General features: G+C 43.0%; 1 protein-coding gene across 2 annotated transcripts in view; it reads left to right on the forward strand.

Annotated features, from left to right (window-relative positions):
* The first annotated feature begins 2,061 nt into the window (after positions 1–2,061).
* Positions 2,062–15,617, forward strand: part of LOC139656991 (uncharacterized) — a 39,082-nt gene continuing 25,526 nt past the window's right edge. The window contains exons 1-2 of one of the 2 annotated variants that reach the window (XM_071534671.1): positions 2,062–2,346; positions 14,655–15,445. In XM_071534671.1, coding sequence (XP_071390772.1) covers positions 2,268–2,346; positions 14,655–15,445 — 870 coding nt within the window. In that variant the 5' untranslated portion in view covers positions 2,062–2,267. Of the gene's footprint in view, positions 2,347–3,181; positions 3,279–14,654; positions 15,446–15,617 lie in introns of those variants that run through there. The other variant, XM_071534672.1, reaches the window with a different exon arrangement.

The following is a 15,617-nucleotide window of genomic DNA, read 5'->3' on the forward strand; positions in this document are numbered from 1 at the left end:
TTTCTGCCAGGGGTTTAGCGGAGCGTCAACGCACCTGAGCTCAGTTTCCCCACCTTTTTTTTTTATCTGTGGAATAGAGTTTATTCCCCTTTTTACGGCTGACATCAATCTTTATGATCTCAATTCATATACACCAGCGGTTCTCAAACTTTTTGTACCACCAAGTACCACCTCTGATCAAAGCGAAGCGTCCAAGTACCACCTCGCCTACAAGCCAACATCTCAAAGCACAAATATGACAAGTAGTATGAGCGCATAAGTACGGAGCCCGGGAGTGGCCATTTGGAGAGAAAAAAAGTTATATTGAGTCCACGTTTTAGTCCATTCGTGCGCACGAGATACAATTTGTTCCCTCGATTTTGTTAAACTGTGCATTTTAGGAAAAAATGCAACTTAAAAGGAACTTTTTAGGTATTGCAGATAGGCCTAGTATGGATTTTGTATGTTAATATCCATTGTCTGTTTACACTGAATAGGCAAATCCCCCAAATATTGCAACATATTTAGCCTTTTAACCTTCAGGCCATGTAAACACAATCAGGTGCTGCAACACACCCTGGACAGGCCACATTTAAACATAATCACCAATATGTGCACTGACTCTTTATAAGCTCCTGAAGAGCGCATGGATTATATATCCAGAGCACCATGTCACTATTTCGAGGCACGTTTTGTCAATTCGTGAAAAAAGAAAACAAGTGCTCGAATTGCATATCGTGCGCACGTTACAAGAACAGTTCTCCTGATGGCCACTCCGTACATAAGTCATTCGGGCAGGCAGAGCCAGTGCAAGTACGTGGGCTGCGCGGGCAGAAACCTTGGTCAATTTTATAAAAAATGTAAAATATGAAAACTTTTTAAAATTTTGATTATTCTGATAAATCACAAATTAAGAATTTATAAACATTGTAATGGTTTCAGATGGTTTTTCCAAATTCTCAGTGCGACAAAAACAATTCCAGTCATCTGGCGTACCACCAGGGGGCGCTCCGCGTACCACTGGTGGTACACGTACCACAGTTTGAGAACCACTGATATACACCATGGTATATATGTAAGTTATATGAGAATCGGGTGATTTTAACTAGACTTGGGCAATATCCAGTGTTGGGGGTAACACATTATAAAGTAACGCATTAGAGTAATCAGATTACTTTTTTGTGGAAATGAGTAATTTATTAATTAATTAATTAGATTCTCAAAGTTACATTTAGCTACTTTTATTTTTCTTTCAAATGGTTAAATGTTTAGTAAAATTAGTAAAATGCCATGATGCAAATATTTCGTGAATATCACAATATTCGATAATATCAAGTAACGGCCCAAGTCTAATTTTAACACAACTTTTCCTAGACCTGCTTTCTGTACAAACCAGTGTTGTTGCGCGGAGATTGTTTGTTAAAATAACACGTACCCTCAAAATCCATTGTTTTTTTGGTGTTAAGGAACAAAAAAATCATGAATAAATGCTTTTATGAAAATGTACCTGATTTTTATTCACACAAAGCAAGTTTTCCAGAGTTGACAAGTGTAGAATGGAATGTCTGTCCATTCATAGAGTTGATCTGGCTCTGGGGTGCCTGTTAAAAATCTATCCAAAGTGTTAAATTGACTCTGATGGTGTGGACTGAGAGAAACACTGGCATAGTGTTGATTTCTACACCATGTTGCTGTGTATTGGTGCTTGTTTTCCTTATGATGAACACCAAAGAGAGTCACGGTTTACCCTCCTCTTTAATTTCCCACTACATCACTTGCTTTCTAGCCTTATCTGGCCATCAGCGTCCTCCTCCTCTACCTTTTTCTTCCTCTTGTCTCCCCCCTGTTCTTCTCACATTCGCCTTCGGGCTGAGTTTAAATCTTCTGAGACTTTTCCCTCCCTCCCTCCTTCCCTCTTGGCCGGCTGCCACTCCTCCTCCTCCTCCCTCCTCTCCCTCCTCCTCCTCCTATGACAGTGAATGCTGCCAGCAGAGCCCGGCCCCCTTTTTACTCTCCTCAGCTGGAGGAATCAGATACATTCACACACACACACCCTCTCCCTCTCACACACTCGCTCACACACTGTCGGCAGCGGTCCCAGACAGACCGGCAGGCGAGGGGGAAAAAACGGGCATCATGACCCTATTCGAGGACAACAGATGCCTCCTCCACCACTGAACTTCAAGGCAGGATACACTTCAACGTTCGATGTTATGAGGAGCCTCTAAGGAAGGGTTTGTTTTTTTTACATTAACATTAACCTGAACCAGAGGGATTATTACCACAAAATGAGCGTGAAGAAGAAAAAGCCCGGACTGGTCTTCAGCTGGCAGAAGTCTTTCTCCATCCTGGCACCTTGGAGGAAAGGTACAGTCACCTTTTTTCTTTTTATCTTTTTTTTTTTTTTTGGCATCTTGTCTTGCCGGTTCATCCTTCCCACCAACGTGTAATTTAAACGTCTGCCCGATGAGTAGCTGTGAGATGAGCCAGAGCTATAATTTCAAGTCTCAAGGTGTTTTTATGTATGAAAACAACCAGCGCTCTATTTTAGGTTCCCCATCTTTCATCATCAGCAGACAAATCCTCTCATCAGGTGTGAAACAGGCATTTATTTGCTCGGGCATCCGCAGGGGCATTTGTCTCAGCAAACAGAGGGGCGATTAGCAGTCTGTGTGCCTCTCTGTTATGCTGACTGACTGACAGTTTGAGTAAAGAAGAACCTGATGGATTTGAGTCCACAGGTGCATTTTGATCGGAGCTGAATGCACCGTTGGTCATCTTCTCCTTAGATGCCAGCAGTCGCGTCACGTGACTCCGAGTCGCCTCTGCTCTGTCTATTTAAAAAGAGTTTCATTGGGTTCCCACACGGCAGATTTACTTTTGTTCCTAAAGGGCAATAAAGCGAACCACGCAAACATTCATTCGGGAGGGAGGGAGGGGTGCAAATCAACTTTTAAGATCTTCATCTGCTCAGGCTGTGGATGACTTTGAAACAGGTTTTTCTGGTGTGCGTAAAAAAAAAAAGAACAGTGGTTTGTTTAATGAAAACTGAGAGTTGTAAAAAGTCTGTGCTGTGGTTGCCACTTAGAAACAGAGAACAAGAGCACATTTCTATACAGCCTCCTCCATGTGTTGACTGTAACAGGAGAGCAGGATGGCCTATCCGCTTTCAAAGCATCGGGGCAAGAGGCGTTAATTCAAACAACAATGCAACCCAAGGGTCCGGACTAATTGTCAGGCAGTGGCAATGCCATCCTGTATGTCCGCTTGACAAGAAGAGCCAGGAAAGTGGGCGGAAGGTACATTAAATCAGTCATGCGTGTATGATTGTGATATGTTATAGTAAGGGGTCATGGCCACAAAAATAAACATAGATGTGGATTTCAATTACAGGCTTGTAGCCAACAACTCCGGTGTAATGTAATAACTTAAATGTCCCTCTGAAGTAAAAAATGTTTGGTAACACTTTACAATAAGGGTCACTAAGTTAAGGGTTAGTTAATGCTTAATAAGCTTAATTAACAGTTAACTAATGTGTAATTTACTAATGGTGTTCATGTTAACTAAGGTATTACTTTATACATTATTTAAGTTATGACTATTAAATAATGTATAAATTAATACCTTAGTTAACATGAACAGCATTAGTAAATGATTACCAGACACATTAGTTAACTGTTAATTAAGGGTTAGTTAATGCTTATTAAGCATGAACTAACCCTTAACTTAGTGACCCTTATTGTAAAGTGTTACCATATTTTGTTTATTGTTTTTTCTGATAATGTGATTTATAATTACATTAACTGGCTATTATCACATTCTAAGGGTTGTAACATTTTAACTAGTACAATAACAGTCTGAGGATGTTGTCTGGCCCTTAATTACTTTTTCAGGTTTTATTTTATGACCCACTGAGAGTGGCATTTTATGACATTTTGGCAGGTTACATGCCACAAGGCTTCATTACTTTAACTGCAGAATTCATTGGCCTAGTTAAGCAGCGTCGATATGAATTTGTGGAAGCGGGAGGACTCTTGTTTTGTCAGTGTGTGACGAAATCAAAAGCAACGCAAAGTGCATCAAAGTGATACACAGAAAGTCCTCATTGTAATCCTGGCTTCAGGTTCCTCTGCATTCCACCCATGAGCCTCGGTCAGACATCGGTGTACAGCGCGACCCTCCGCACCCGCCGAGCAGCAAACCCTCAAGCTGTTGTGTTATGGGAGGGATGATAAATCTGCTCATTGTCGCAGCTGTGAAGGAGCCCCCTAAGCCCTACTTGACGGCAATCACGTTGTTTGCCATGATACTCGGAGCAGGAAGAAGAGGCCCATTGTAAAGATAACGCTTACATTGTGTACAGTACAGCGGGGGGGAGCGGCTTCCCATTGGCGCGTTCTTGTGTATCCTAGTTGTCATTCGATCGCTGTTTAGGTTTCAGGAGGAGGCGGGAGATCGTCTGGGGAATTGAGACTGGGATGAAATAACGCTGCGATGCTGCTGTCAAAGGGGGCAAACAATGAGAAAACATTGCCGGATGAAATTCGATGTTCTTTATTTCATGAGATGGCAGGAAAGCAACGTGAAATGTTTGAAAAAATGACCCCGCCTCACTCAACCGTTCTCGATAACCGGCCTTTTTTAAACCCCCTGTTCATCATTTTGGTTATCATGTGACTAATACCCTGAAATATGCAAAACTGAGCTAGATACAGTGGAATTCTGTGATAGACAGGATTACCGTGTGGAGAAGAGCTGTCAGAGGTGATTCAGACCTGAAGAATTTGGACGTGAAGAAAGTAATAAGTGTGGTATGTGTCACACATGTTCAAGAGGGAAGAAGGTTTCGCTCATTGTCCGACCTGACCAGGCAAACCTCTGCTGCTGGTGATGCTGATGGTGATGTTCAGTGCTTTGAAATCATTTTTTAAAGGTATTTCAAAGACTAACTGTTGTCATTTTAGTTAATAACGATAGCATTATACACTTAATTTTCTTCAGCCTGGACCATAGTGGAAAAGTGTACTTGCAGTGTGTCGCAGTTTTGTGTTTGGTTCATTTAGGTTTGGGCCTGCAAACAAAAGTCACATGGACTCACAAGTAGCTTGTTCATCGGACAGAGTTTTGGCGACCTGTCATCCGGAACTGATGAGAGATTAAAGTTAAAAACACATGAAGAAATAGCTGAAGACTGCGGTTTGCCCTCGCTTCGTTTTGTTACGCTCGGCTTTCCAAGTATGAGGAACTGCTGGCTATCAGATGTCAACATCCGTCTCCTTATACCCACAATGCCTTGCGTTTTGGGTTGTTTGTTTAGAGTATGTTCTCACTCCTAACGAATGGCACCACAGTTCTCTTGTTAGAGGACACCAGTTTGAATGGCTTGGTTCTGGCCCAATGAACCCAAACTAAAGCAGTAAACGCTCCAGAGTTCCAATAAACCACTCCAAACATCTAACCCTAAAGGTGCTGGGTGTATGCAGGCCTTGTACAGTGTCTAGTTGAAAACAGTTGTAGGGAAACAGGCTCCTTTGGCTTCCATATGTCCTATATTTCGGAGGGGTGGGAAGTCAAACTTAAAACTGTCAGAGGAAATTAGCCTCGAGGAGTCTTGACTTGAGTTACAGCGCTCCTGCACATTCTTGCCTTATCCTAATGGTGTCTGATAGGAGAGCGCGGAGTTGGGCCCCCCCCCCCCCGTTACCTCGCATTGATAAAGGGAGGGAGTCTGGGAAGCGTCCTCGGGGTCGACGACGCCACGGTCGAGGAAGAAGTGGAAAGCGGAGCGAGGATCCCGGTCGGCCGACGTGTTGAGAGACGAGTTGAGAGGTGTACTGGGTTTCGGGGATGGGGGATAGATGGGAGACGGCGGTATGTCCCACCTCATCACACATCTGGTTTGTGTCACCTGAGCTGTCCTGGCACCTTAGGGCACGAGAAAATGAGGCTTGCTTTGTTTTGGAGTCCTTGCAGAGCCTGTAATTGCAGGTTGTGGGACTTGATGAATAGGGCCTTCATGTTAAAAACAGAAGCTCTGGTTGATAATCTCAGTTTTGGGAATGTATTCAACAATAATAGTAAAGTTTTGCAGCAAAAAACAACACTTTTTTCCAATAAAGTTGTCAAGCCACTGACCATAACCCTGGATTTACACTTAACCTGCCATGAAAAATGCCCATTTCTTAACAATGACTAATTGAAAAGTATTGATTTATTGCATTCAGGGCTTGATGTGAACACCAGGCAAATGTTGGCAAGTTCTTCTAGTCTCATTTCTACCAGACATTCTGGCAGGAAGCCAACCTCTGTCTGATAATGCAAACCTAAAAACTTGTTTGACTGCTGAGAAATAGAATCAAGTGGTGAAATACTGAATCCACTGGTCACTGTGACCATTGGGCTTAAAAATCAGTTTCATGGCCATGTTGTTATTTGCTTTTCCGTGTTCTACCTTTGATTTAGGAGCCTTTAAAATGTTTTACCCTGAGAACATCAGATTTATTTAGCACTCAACCGAACTGACGTTTGAAATTATGTTCACTCCTGTGTCATCTATGAAAAGAGGGTAAAAATGAGGAGCTCACACTAAAACTGAAATTCATAAGTGATCTGATCCTGAATCATCTTCAGTCACTCCAGATTTTTGAGCTATTCCAAAACTGAACTGTGTACCAGATTTCATAAACTAAATAACAAGGGAGACTGAAGGTTAACATGGCCTGGATGTATTGAAGTTGAGGTAACCCTATAGTCAGTTTTTCCACATGGCACTGATTTCTTACTTTGCTGACGATGCAATTAGAAACTATGTAAAAAAAAAATAAAAATTTAAAAATCACTAGCCACCCCTTGGCCACCCCATTCAAAATTTCCTGCTGGAGCCCCAGAGGACCAGTGGTCAGTCTTGACCAGTGACCACCCAGAGTGCTAACGGGGAGCTGACATACCCATAATCCACTTGGGCCGTAAAAATAGCCGGCTTGTCACAGCCTGTTTACGACCCCTCCGCTCAGGATCTAAGGGGCCAACTGAGCCAACAGTTTAGCCCCGGGGCTTACACATGCCTTGGCTCCAGTGCCTCAGGACCTCCCAAAACCTCCCAAAACCTGTCTTCTGCATTAAAAGACAGCCAGGTGACACACACCTGCTGCGGAAGATAAAGCCTTTATTGGAAAATGCTATAAAGGAGTTGAGGGAATACGCCTCTTTTTAGAGTCATGAGTCCTCGGGCGCAACTGGAAAACTATTTCAGTGGAATGTGAAGTTTGGCTGAAGAGAGAAGAGTTTCGATTGTAGAATGTATGATCTTATTTGCATCTGAATCTACGCCTACTGTTCTGGCTGGACATGCAAAAAACAGGTGTGAATGCCAAAAAATCCAATGAAGACTAGGAACAAGAGGAGCTCACACTCAAATATGAAAGAAAAAACTCCACAAACGGAAATCAAATGCAAAGTTTATCCACATCTGACCAATAAAGTGAACAAGTGCTCAAGTGAACAAGTGCAAAACGTTTTTCTGAATTCTTACCCCATCATCAGCGCAAAAAGCAGTGGCATTTCTGTGCAGATCTCGGTTTGAGATGTGTTTTTCATTCCATGTGTGAGTCGGAGCTCCCTTTGCATCCAGTCATCTGTCATGTTCCACACATAAATCATATTTGTGTCGGGAACCCAGCCATGACGGAGAAAGCAGGATTGGAATGCGGAGTCTCCAGGCCGCAAAATCCCCTATGGGATTTTCTATGGGCAAAGTTGCATTGCACACACACATGTAGGGTCGCACACACACATGCACTGAAACACATATACCAGCACTCACTCATACTAACACCCACATTCAGTCAAGAGCACACTTTTGTTATCATTTACACACACTAGAGAGGATAGGTCCTCCGTGGCCACTTTATTAGGTACGTCTAGCTAGTGGTTTGGGTTGGACCCCCTTTTGCCTCCAGAACAGCCTGAATTCTTCAAAGCCTGGATTCAACAAGGTGCTGGAAATGTTCCAGAGGGATCTCGGGTCCATACTGACTTGACAGCGTGACTCGGTTCCTTTGGTGGCCCATTCATGCTGTGACCATCCAGTTCCACCTCATCCCAAAGGTCTTAATCGGGTTGAGATCTGGACTGATCTAAAGCCACTTATGTCATGTTCCTGGAAACTTCTTGAGAATCTGCTGGAAATCCATTTGACAAGGGTAGACTGTGAAGATGAAGGGACGCACCTGGTCAGCCACAATGTTTACGCTGTGACATTCAAATGATACCTCCTTTGGTACCTTCATGCTGTCACCCTGCCATCAGCCTGTCACAACAGAAACCGGGATTCATCAGACCGGGTGCTGTTTGATCATGTTCCTACTGTGTCATCTTCTTGTTCTTAGATAGCAGGAGTGGCCCATCTGCTTCAAGGCTTGGGGAGTTGTGTGTTCTGAGATTCCCTTCTGCACACCATTGTTGTACTGAGCTGTCATTTGTGTACTAGTGGCCTGTTAGCTTGAACGAATTTTGCCATTCTCCTCTTGTAAACTCTAGAAAGGAAATCAGTTGCTTAAATCAGTGATTCTCAATCTTTTACATATTATCACATTAGGGCCACAGACCCCCGTTTGATTAGACTTCTTCTCTCAGACCCAAATCTGAGAATATTTTTACTGTTAGATATGATTTTGTCCAGAATTCCTAGACTATCTGTATTGTAGGTAGAGAGATAACAGAGACACTATGATCAAAACAATCATTCTTCTACATTCTTGTATTGTGTTAACTTCTTGTAAATGAAATAATGCTGAAGTTTAACAATTCGTCAGTTTGCTGGGGACCCCCTGGAACCCCCTCAAGGACCCCTGGTGGTCCTCGGACCCCACATTGAGAACCACAAGCTTAAATCACGCATCTTGCCTATTCTTATGTTTAGTCCAAAAGTAACTGAACTGCTGGACCTTGACCTTGACCCCATGCTTTATACCTATGCTCTGGAGGAGTGAACTGCATAAACAGACCTAATACAGTGGTCTGTGAGAATATGTTTGTATGTGTCCTTATTCACAGTGCCCACTGGCCTCTTTTAACCCCTGGATGCAGGCTGCGTTTTCCCTCTATGAGGGAGCGGGGGCCTTCCAGGCAGCTTAAAGCTTTGTTCTCATAGTGCGGACCCACGCTCCAGGCATCTGAGAGGGCAACAGGCCAATCCGCCGACTTTACTGGAACACCCCTATTCCTGAAAACACTGCGACTTCGCAAGGGAGAAAATACTTTGGCTCAGTCAAATGACAATACTAGCAGTGCCTGGAATGTGAAATGAATATGATGGGAAATGGCTGAAGGTCGTTTTTAGTCAGAGAGGAGGCTTAGGATGAGTCTGGGGGGGGTGAACCGTCAGTAATTATATGTTGTGGGATTTAGTCAGGCATAGCGACTGGAAATAGGCTGACTCAGCCAGTGTAGACAATTACAGGATAGAATATCTGTTTGTGTTTTTTGGGGATGGATGAGGACAGCTGGATCAGGTCGACACCTGTACGGCTGATGGTGATTGCATGGAAGGGATTGCAGGGAGGGACGGAGATTGTATCACAATAGCAAGAAGTCAGATTACACGGCTGAGTTGGCGAGGTGACTTCAGTGTGTAATTAAAGTCAACCTGGTCTCCTTCTCATTGTCTGCCGGTAATTCACAGAAGCAGGCAGTCACAGGAAAAAAAAAAAAAAAAAAACTAAGTGGAAGAAAAGATAAGCCAGCGTGGAATGGAGAGGAGAGTGAAAACTGACTGGCTGGAGTTTAGTCTCCCGAAGGAGAAATATGTTGTTATTCAGCTTGTGCCGCGACTGATTTGTCGTTTAATTTTTTACAGAGCTTTCGCAGTCGCTTCCAGCTTTTATCAATTTCCACATTCCCCGGTTCTCGGGAAGAAATTCTTGGGGCGTGCTGTCACTGGAAATAGATCGGCTTCCTCTTAATATTGTTAATTGAGAAAAGATGGCTTGGATATAGAGACACCATAAATGACTTCGGCAGAGTTGAAGCATATGGCAGCTCTCTTTACAGCAACCAAATACTGTATAGACAGTGTGGTTTGTTATGAATGAAGCGTGTTAAGACTACGCAGGATTAGTCAGTTTCGGTGACAGTTTTATTGCCTCATAGTCACTCTTGACTTATTGTGAAACCAACTGAATGAAAATGAACCAAACGATCAAACTAACCAAACATGTCCTTCTGTTAAATTGAATATTCTCAAAGTCGTGTTGATCGACTGTAAGACGGTATAAATGTTTGAAAACCATCACCTCCTAAGACAATGTAAAGGGGAACTGGCTGTGTTCCAACTGTCTACACTTTCCCTGCTGAGAGATAAAATCCTGAATGAAGTCAGGAAAAAGTAGGTTTGATGGGGGGAAAAAAAACATCCTATCCATTTCATATCCGGCTAAGATGGCCACTGACCTACATTCTGCTGTTAGTATTTTGCTTCCAACACATGCCTCTATTATATCCATACTCCTGGCAAGGTGCTTTACAATATATTGCATTATTGAGATTCCAGGCAGCCTGGCGAGTTGCTGTTTGATCTCTCCGGTAAGGGGAGTCAGGTCTACAGGTTGTTAATTGAAAATCCAGGGGGGATTTAAGGATACAGATTGCCTTCTATTCATAAACAATGACCCAGTAAAAACAGCCAACATCAAAAAATTCTCCAGTTTTATGTTGAGCTGCGTTTAACAGTAACCTTCAGGTGTCAACCAAATTTAAAGCAGTGTGAATGACACCTCAAGTGAAGCAGCCATAAATAATCTGGCATACATCTTGAATTTTGCAGTTTACTTGTGTTTGCTATTAAATACACCTAACTGTTTAAGGCAAAAGTACATGTTTAATATAATAATATTGTATTTTAATGCTTGATTGTATTCAGCCCCCAGTTAGTTGACCTCAAGTTGCATATCCATGCACTGCACTTTAGTTGTAATGCACCAAAACGTTCTTATACATATTTAAGTAAATGCATCTATTTCCTGTCCATGCCTGCTTATGTGCTGGTTATTCTACTGTAGGTTATCGCTGTTGTTCTTTAACCCTCTGATTCTTTTATCTCCAGCCTCTGTGTGAAATACAACAGTTCTCATTACAGTGGCGCTGATAACACGGCTGACTTGATACAGCCAATTACGAGATTATCAGGACCTGCTGCTGGAGACGGTGGACATGGGCTTTAAGCCTTCATATCTCCCCTCAGGGTTTACAGCCTTATCAAGGCTGTCTGCTAGAATATGTTTAAAAGAGGTCTTCACGTTCAGAATGCAGCAATACCCTGAGAGTTGCCATCTTGAGTTCTTTTTCACTCATACTTTGTTGGTGGAGTTGCATTTTGAATTTGTTGCCATTGTTTTATACCCACTTGCTTTGTGCTTTTTTGTTGTGAAGCACTTTCATGAGAAAAGCGGCAGATTGGAGTTTCATTTCTCAGAGGCTGAGCTGCTCTGGAGGCAGAAATAATCTCACTGGTTGAGTGAGGGAACATAGCGCTGAGGGAACATAGGGCTGAGGGAACATAGGGCTGAGGGAACATAGGGTTGAAGGAACATAGGGCTGAGGGAACATAGGGCTGAGGGAACATAGGGTTGAAGGAACATAGGGCTGAGGGAACATAGACACGCTCCCACCTCATGAGATTACTTCTGCCTCCAGAGCAGCTCTCCCTCAAAGAAATGGTAAAGGTAAAATGTAAAAGGTAAAAGTCCAATCTGCCCAAAAGGCTGGAAGGCTTAATTTAACGTTTCCCTCTGTGAATTTTGCATTTCGCAACTATTGTTTGTATGGCTGATGACTCCTCTATTCAGGAAAGCCATTTACATCATACTGTGGCTTTGAGGTATTGCTCAAGAGACAGTAAATAATGAATTACGCTGCCTTAGAAATAAACACACAGTGGGCCTTGTCATTCATGGGATGTAGTGAGGTCATTGGGAAAAACAATAGGGCCTCAGTGGTGATGAAGTTGCTCTGTTGCTCAAGCCGCTGTGGAAATGGTTGAACGGACAATACTTTTTTCCCCAGCATTCAGCAAAAACAGGAAACGGGTTCTGTAGCCTCGGCAGAAAAAAATAATTTGTTTTGAGAAACGACAGCTCAAATTGAGCCATTTTGACTTTTTTTTTCCACATGTAGCATCAGCAGCATGAGACAGATTCCAGCGACACAGCCTCACCACATCCAACCTCTACAAAAGAAAATAATTGAGTGGTATCTAGTAGAATAAACACTAGACTTGACTGTACAGTTCATTTGAAGCCCCATCCGAACTTGAGGGAATGAAAACGTAAAAAAAAGTGTAGTGAACAACATCAAATACGCAATGAAGCAATGATGCCATACAGTTACAGTCTTACGAAATTGAATACATTATAAAGGCAATGTTAAAGTCTCTCATAGTTTTTCACCTCCATGAAAATATAGCAATAGATTCTGTTGATTCTGAGCTGAATTGATTTTGTTAGGTGTGCTGCTCAGAATGGGCTCATGACCCTACAATAGTATGCCATTGTATCTTTGGTAAACATAGGTGTTATTCAAACTGGTAGATTTGCATATAAGCTTTTTAAATCAATGGGAAAACACAGGCCTTGTTTAGAATAGGAAGAGACCTGATCCAGAACCTTTAGAAGCTGATACAGTCCAACCAACCGCTGTACTATCAGTGTTTTGGCAGAGCTGCTATCCTATCCAACAACAGTGTTATCACAACAGGGTTTTTTTTTTTTGTGTGGGGAAAACATGGGTGCGTCACTGGTTTGTTGAATGTTATTGCCTTTGAACGCCTTTGAAGAGATTTTGTCTGAAAATCTGTTGCACATAAACATGAGGTTACAGTTACAGTTATTTGATTTCCTTGCAATCAGATCAGTAACAAGTATTGCTTGATTTGTATTGGTCTAAATCAAAGATATTTTGACAGATGACATTTAACGTGTGCCAAGTTACAGTCAAAGCGGTATAGTCTAACTCAGTGGTTCTCAACGTGGGGTCCGGGGACCACCAGGGGTCCTTGAGGGCGTTCCAGGTGGTCCCCAGCAAACTGATGAATTGTTAAACTTCACCATTATTCCATTTACAAGAAGTGAACACAATTAGACAATGCAGAAGAATGACTATTTTGATCATAGTTTCACTGTTATCTCTCTACAATACAGATAGTCATGTGATTCTGGAAAAAATCATTTCGAACAATAAAAAATATTCTCAGATTTGGGTCTGAGAGACAAAATCTCATCAAATGGGGGTCCGTGGCTCTAATTTGGACTAAATTAGGGTGCTTGATATGAAAAAGGTTGAGAATCACTGGTCTAACTGATCCTGGTGACATCACTTCCTTCCAATCAGATGGCAGGAGCGAACGTCTTGTCCGAAGTTCTAGCTAATTACTCCTGAATCATTCATCATTCAATCCACAGCTCCACCCTTATAATCACAACATCCGTCTGCCTCATTTAAACCGCAGGGAAGGAATTCCACGGTGATTGTCCTCACACACCGGTGCCCCGGCCACGGCCCTTTCACAGCGCAATTCTACTTTTGCTTTGCAGCACCTACTATCAATAACCAAAAGACTTTCACGTCCACTCTAATTCCCACAACATGCTTTTCAGAAAATTCCCCTCAAAGGACTCCCCTTTTCTGAAGTTCCCCTCAGGAGAGGATAAAAGCGTCGGATTTACAACTTCAAAGAACTTTTAATCTCATATTTGCCTTGGCAAGATCTCCAATTCACCCGGCAGGAAGTCGCCAAACCTCCTCTATTGTTGAGGTGTGATCTAACAGTCTGGAATTATATTATTCCAAAAAGGTGCTTAACCAGTGTTTAATTTGCAGCATTAGACTCTACACAAGCAAAACAACCCAAGCTTAATCAGAACCGCAGCATTTCCCAGGGGAAAGTGGGAAAGCTATCTGCAGTTAGTGTTTTTCTCTTGAAATTCAAAAGTTTAAGAAAGAAAAGACTGGTATTTGATTGACAGCGAGACATATCAAATTGCCCACAGCGAGAAAGAGGAGAGGACACATATGACTGCTCCCTGTAATGGTATTAACTGGAGCTGCAGATCAAAGCTGGACAGTCAGGTAGGGGGACACTGACAGATTGTATGGGTCCTGTGGTATTTGGGTTAAAGAATGCAGGATTGTATAAATGCAAATCCTCAGGTTTCACTCATGCATACTCTGCTGTCACTAGATGTATATTTTGACAGTGCATCTGGGTCATTCATGGTCAAAGGGATTGGACATGCAACTGTGAGTTCTTTTGAACAAAAACACCATCATCCCACTTGCGCAGAACATGACGGCATGGTTGAAATACTCGAGTTCAATTTTGTCCTTAACATATTCTTCTTGCAGGTAGAACACCCTTGAAATTAATGATAGTAATAAGTCAGCCAGATATTATATAATATGGCAATGTTTTAAATGCCTTCAGTCTAGTAAAGCCTCTCTGGCAGGCCTAAGCAACACTTGAACTTTGGCTCAAACTCAGGTATTTCAAGGTCTTTCATTTCATTTGAGGTAATTAAGAGAAATTTGAGCCAGTTGTGGAAACATTACGAGCTGGCAGCCCAGGTAAAGTACGCAGAAGGGTCCAGTAGAGTAATTCTATGTTTCTTTCTCTGCCTTAACAGGAAAAGAGGACATGGTAGTGGACGGCGAGGTTGTCCTCACCAAAATGAAGCTCTTCAACAACTTTCACGAGACGCTCTTGATGGCTGACGACTCGGCGTCCACCATCTCCACGGTGTCGGTTTCTGAGCAGGACATCTCAGAACCCGCCAAAGCCTCCGAGGTGAATTCCCACCTCGACAGCATGTCTGGGCAGCCTCTGATGGACTCCGGCTCGGACTACCTGTCAGCCATTTTCTCAGACTCTCAGCTGCCCAGGTTGTACAAATTTGAGTCGGAGGACTCCGGAGTGGAGCTGCCCAGCGGAGCCAACTCTCCGTCCACCCCGACAGGCTCCGAGCAGAGCTTTGTGGTTCACAGCCGAGAGTCCTCCTGCGACTCCTGCAACTTGAACTGTGAACCTGCCGCTATTCCCGAGACGCTACTCACACATGAACAGAGCTCTGAGATTAAACAGGCAGAGGACGCAACGGATAACTCTCTGAGTACAACCATGGACACTCAGGAGAATGTGCTTATAGCATCAGGGGAACTGGATGAGGACATGGATAGAGACCAACGCAGAGCTTTGGGAAGCACCCGTGAAACAGATGAAGAGAAGTCTGAGCAGCTTGAGGAGAGCGACGATGCGACTGAGAGGGCTGACTCAGATGATACGAGGCCTAGGAGCCAATCCTCGACAGGGGCCTGCGATGACTTGACGGGCAATGACTTTGAGCAGCAGCCTTTAAGGAAGAGCGCCACAAGTGACAGTCTTGAGGAGTACATGGAGGAATGCTGCAGGCTCAGTGAGGTAAGAAAGAACATCATGTTCAAAGATTTTGATGTCCAACTCTCAAATACACAACATTTATATGTAAGGGCCCATGAACACGTAGAAGTAAGCTGCTTGAATCACTGATGTCGGAAACTAAAGTCAGATTGTGATACCGTTTGTTTTGATTTTTAAAGCAACAATTTCAAGA

Source organism: Centroberyx affinis, unplaced genomic scaffold (assembly GCF_046629955.1).
Source record: "Centroberyx affinis isolate AG114_WGS23_722 - 3 ecotype Tasmania unplaced genomic scaffold, CSIRO-AGI_Caff_v1 ptg002603l_1, whole genome shotgun sequence".
NCBI classification, from domain to species: domain Eukaryota; kingdom Metazoa; phylum Chordata; class Actinopteri; order Beryciformes; family Berycidae; genus Centroberyx; species Centroberyx affinis.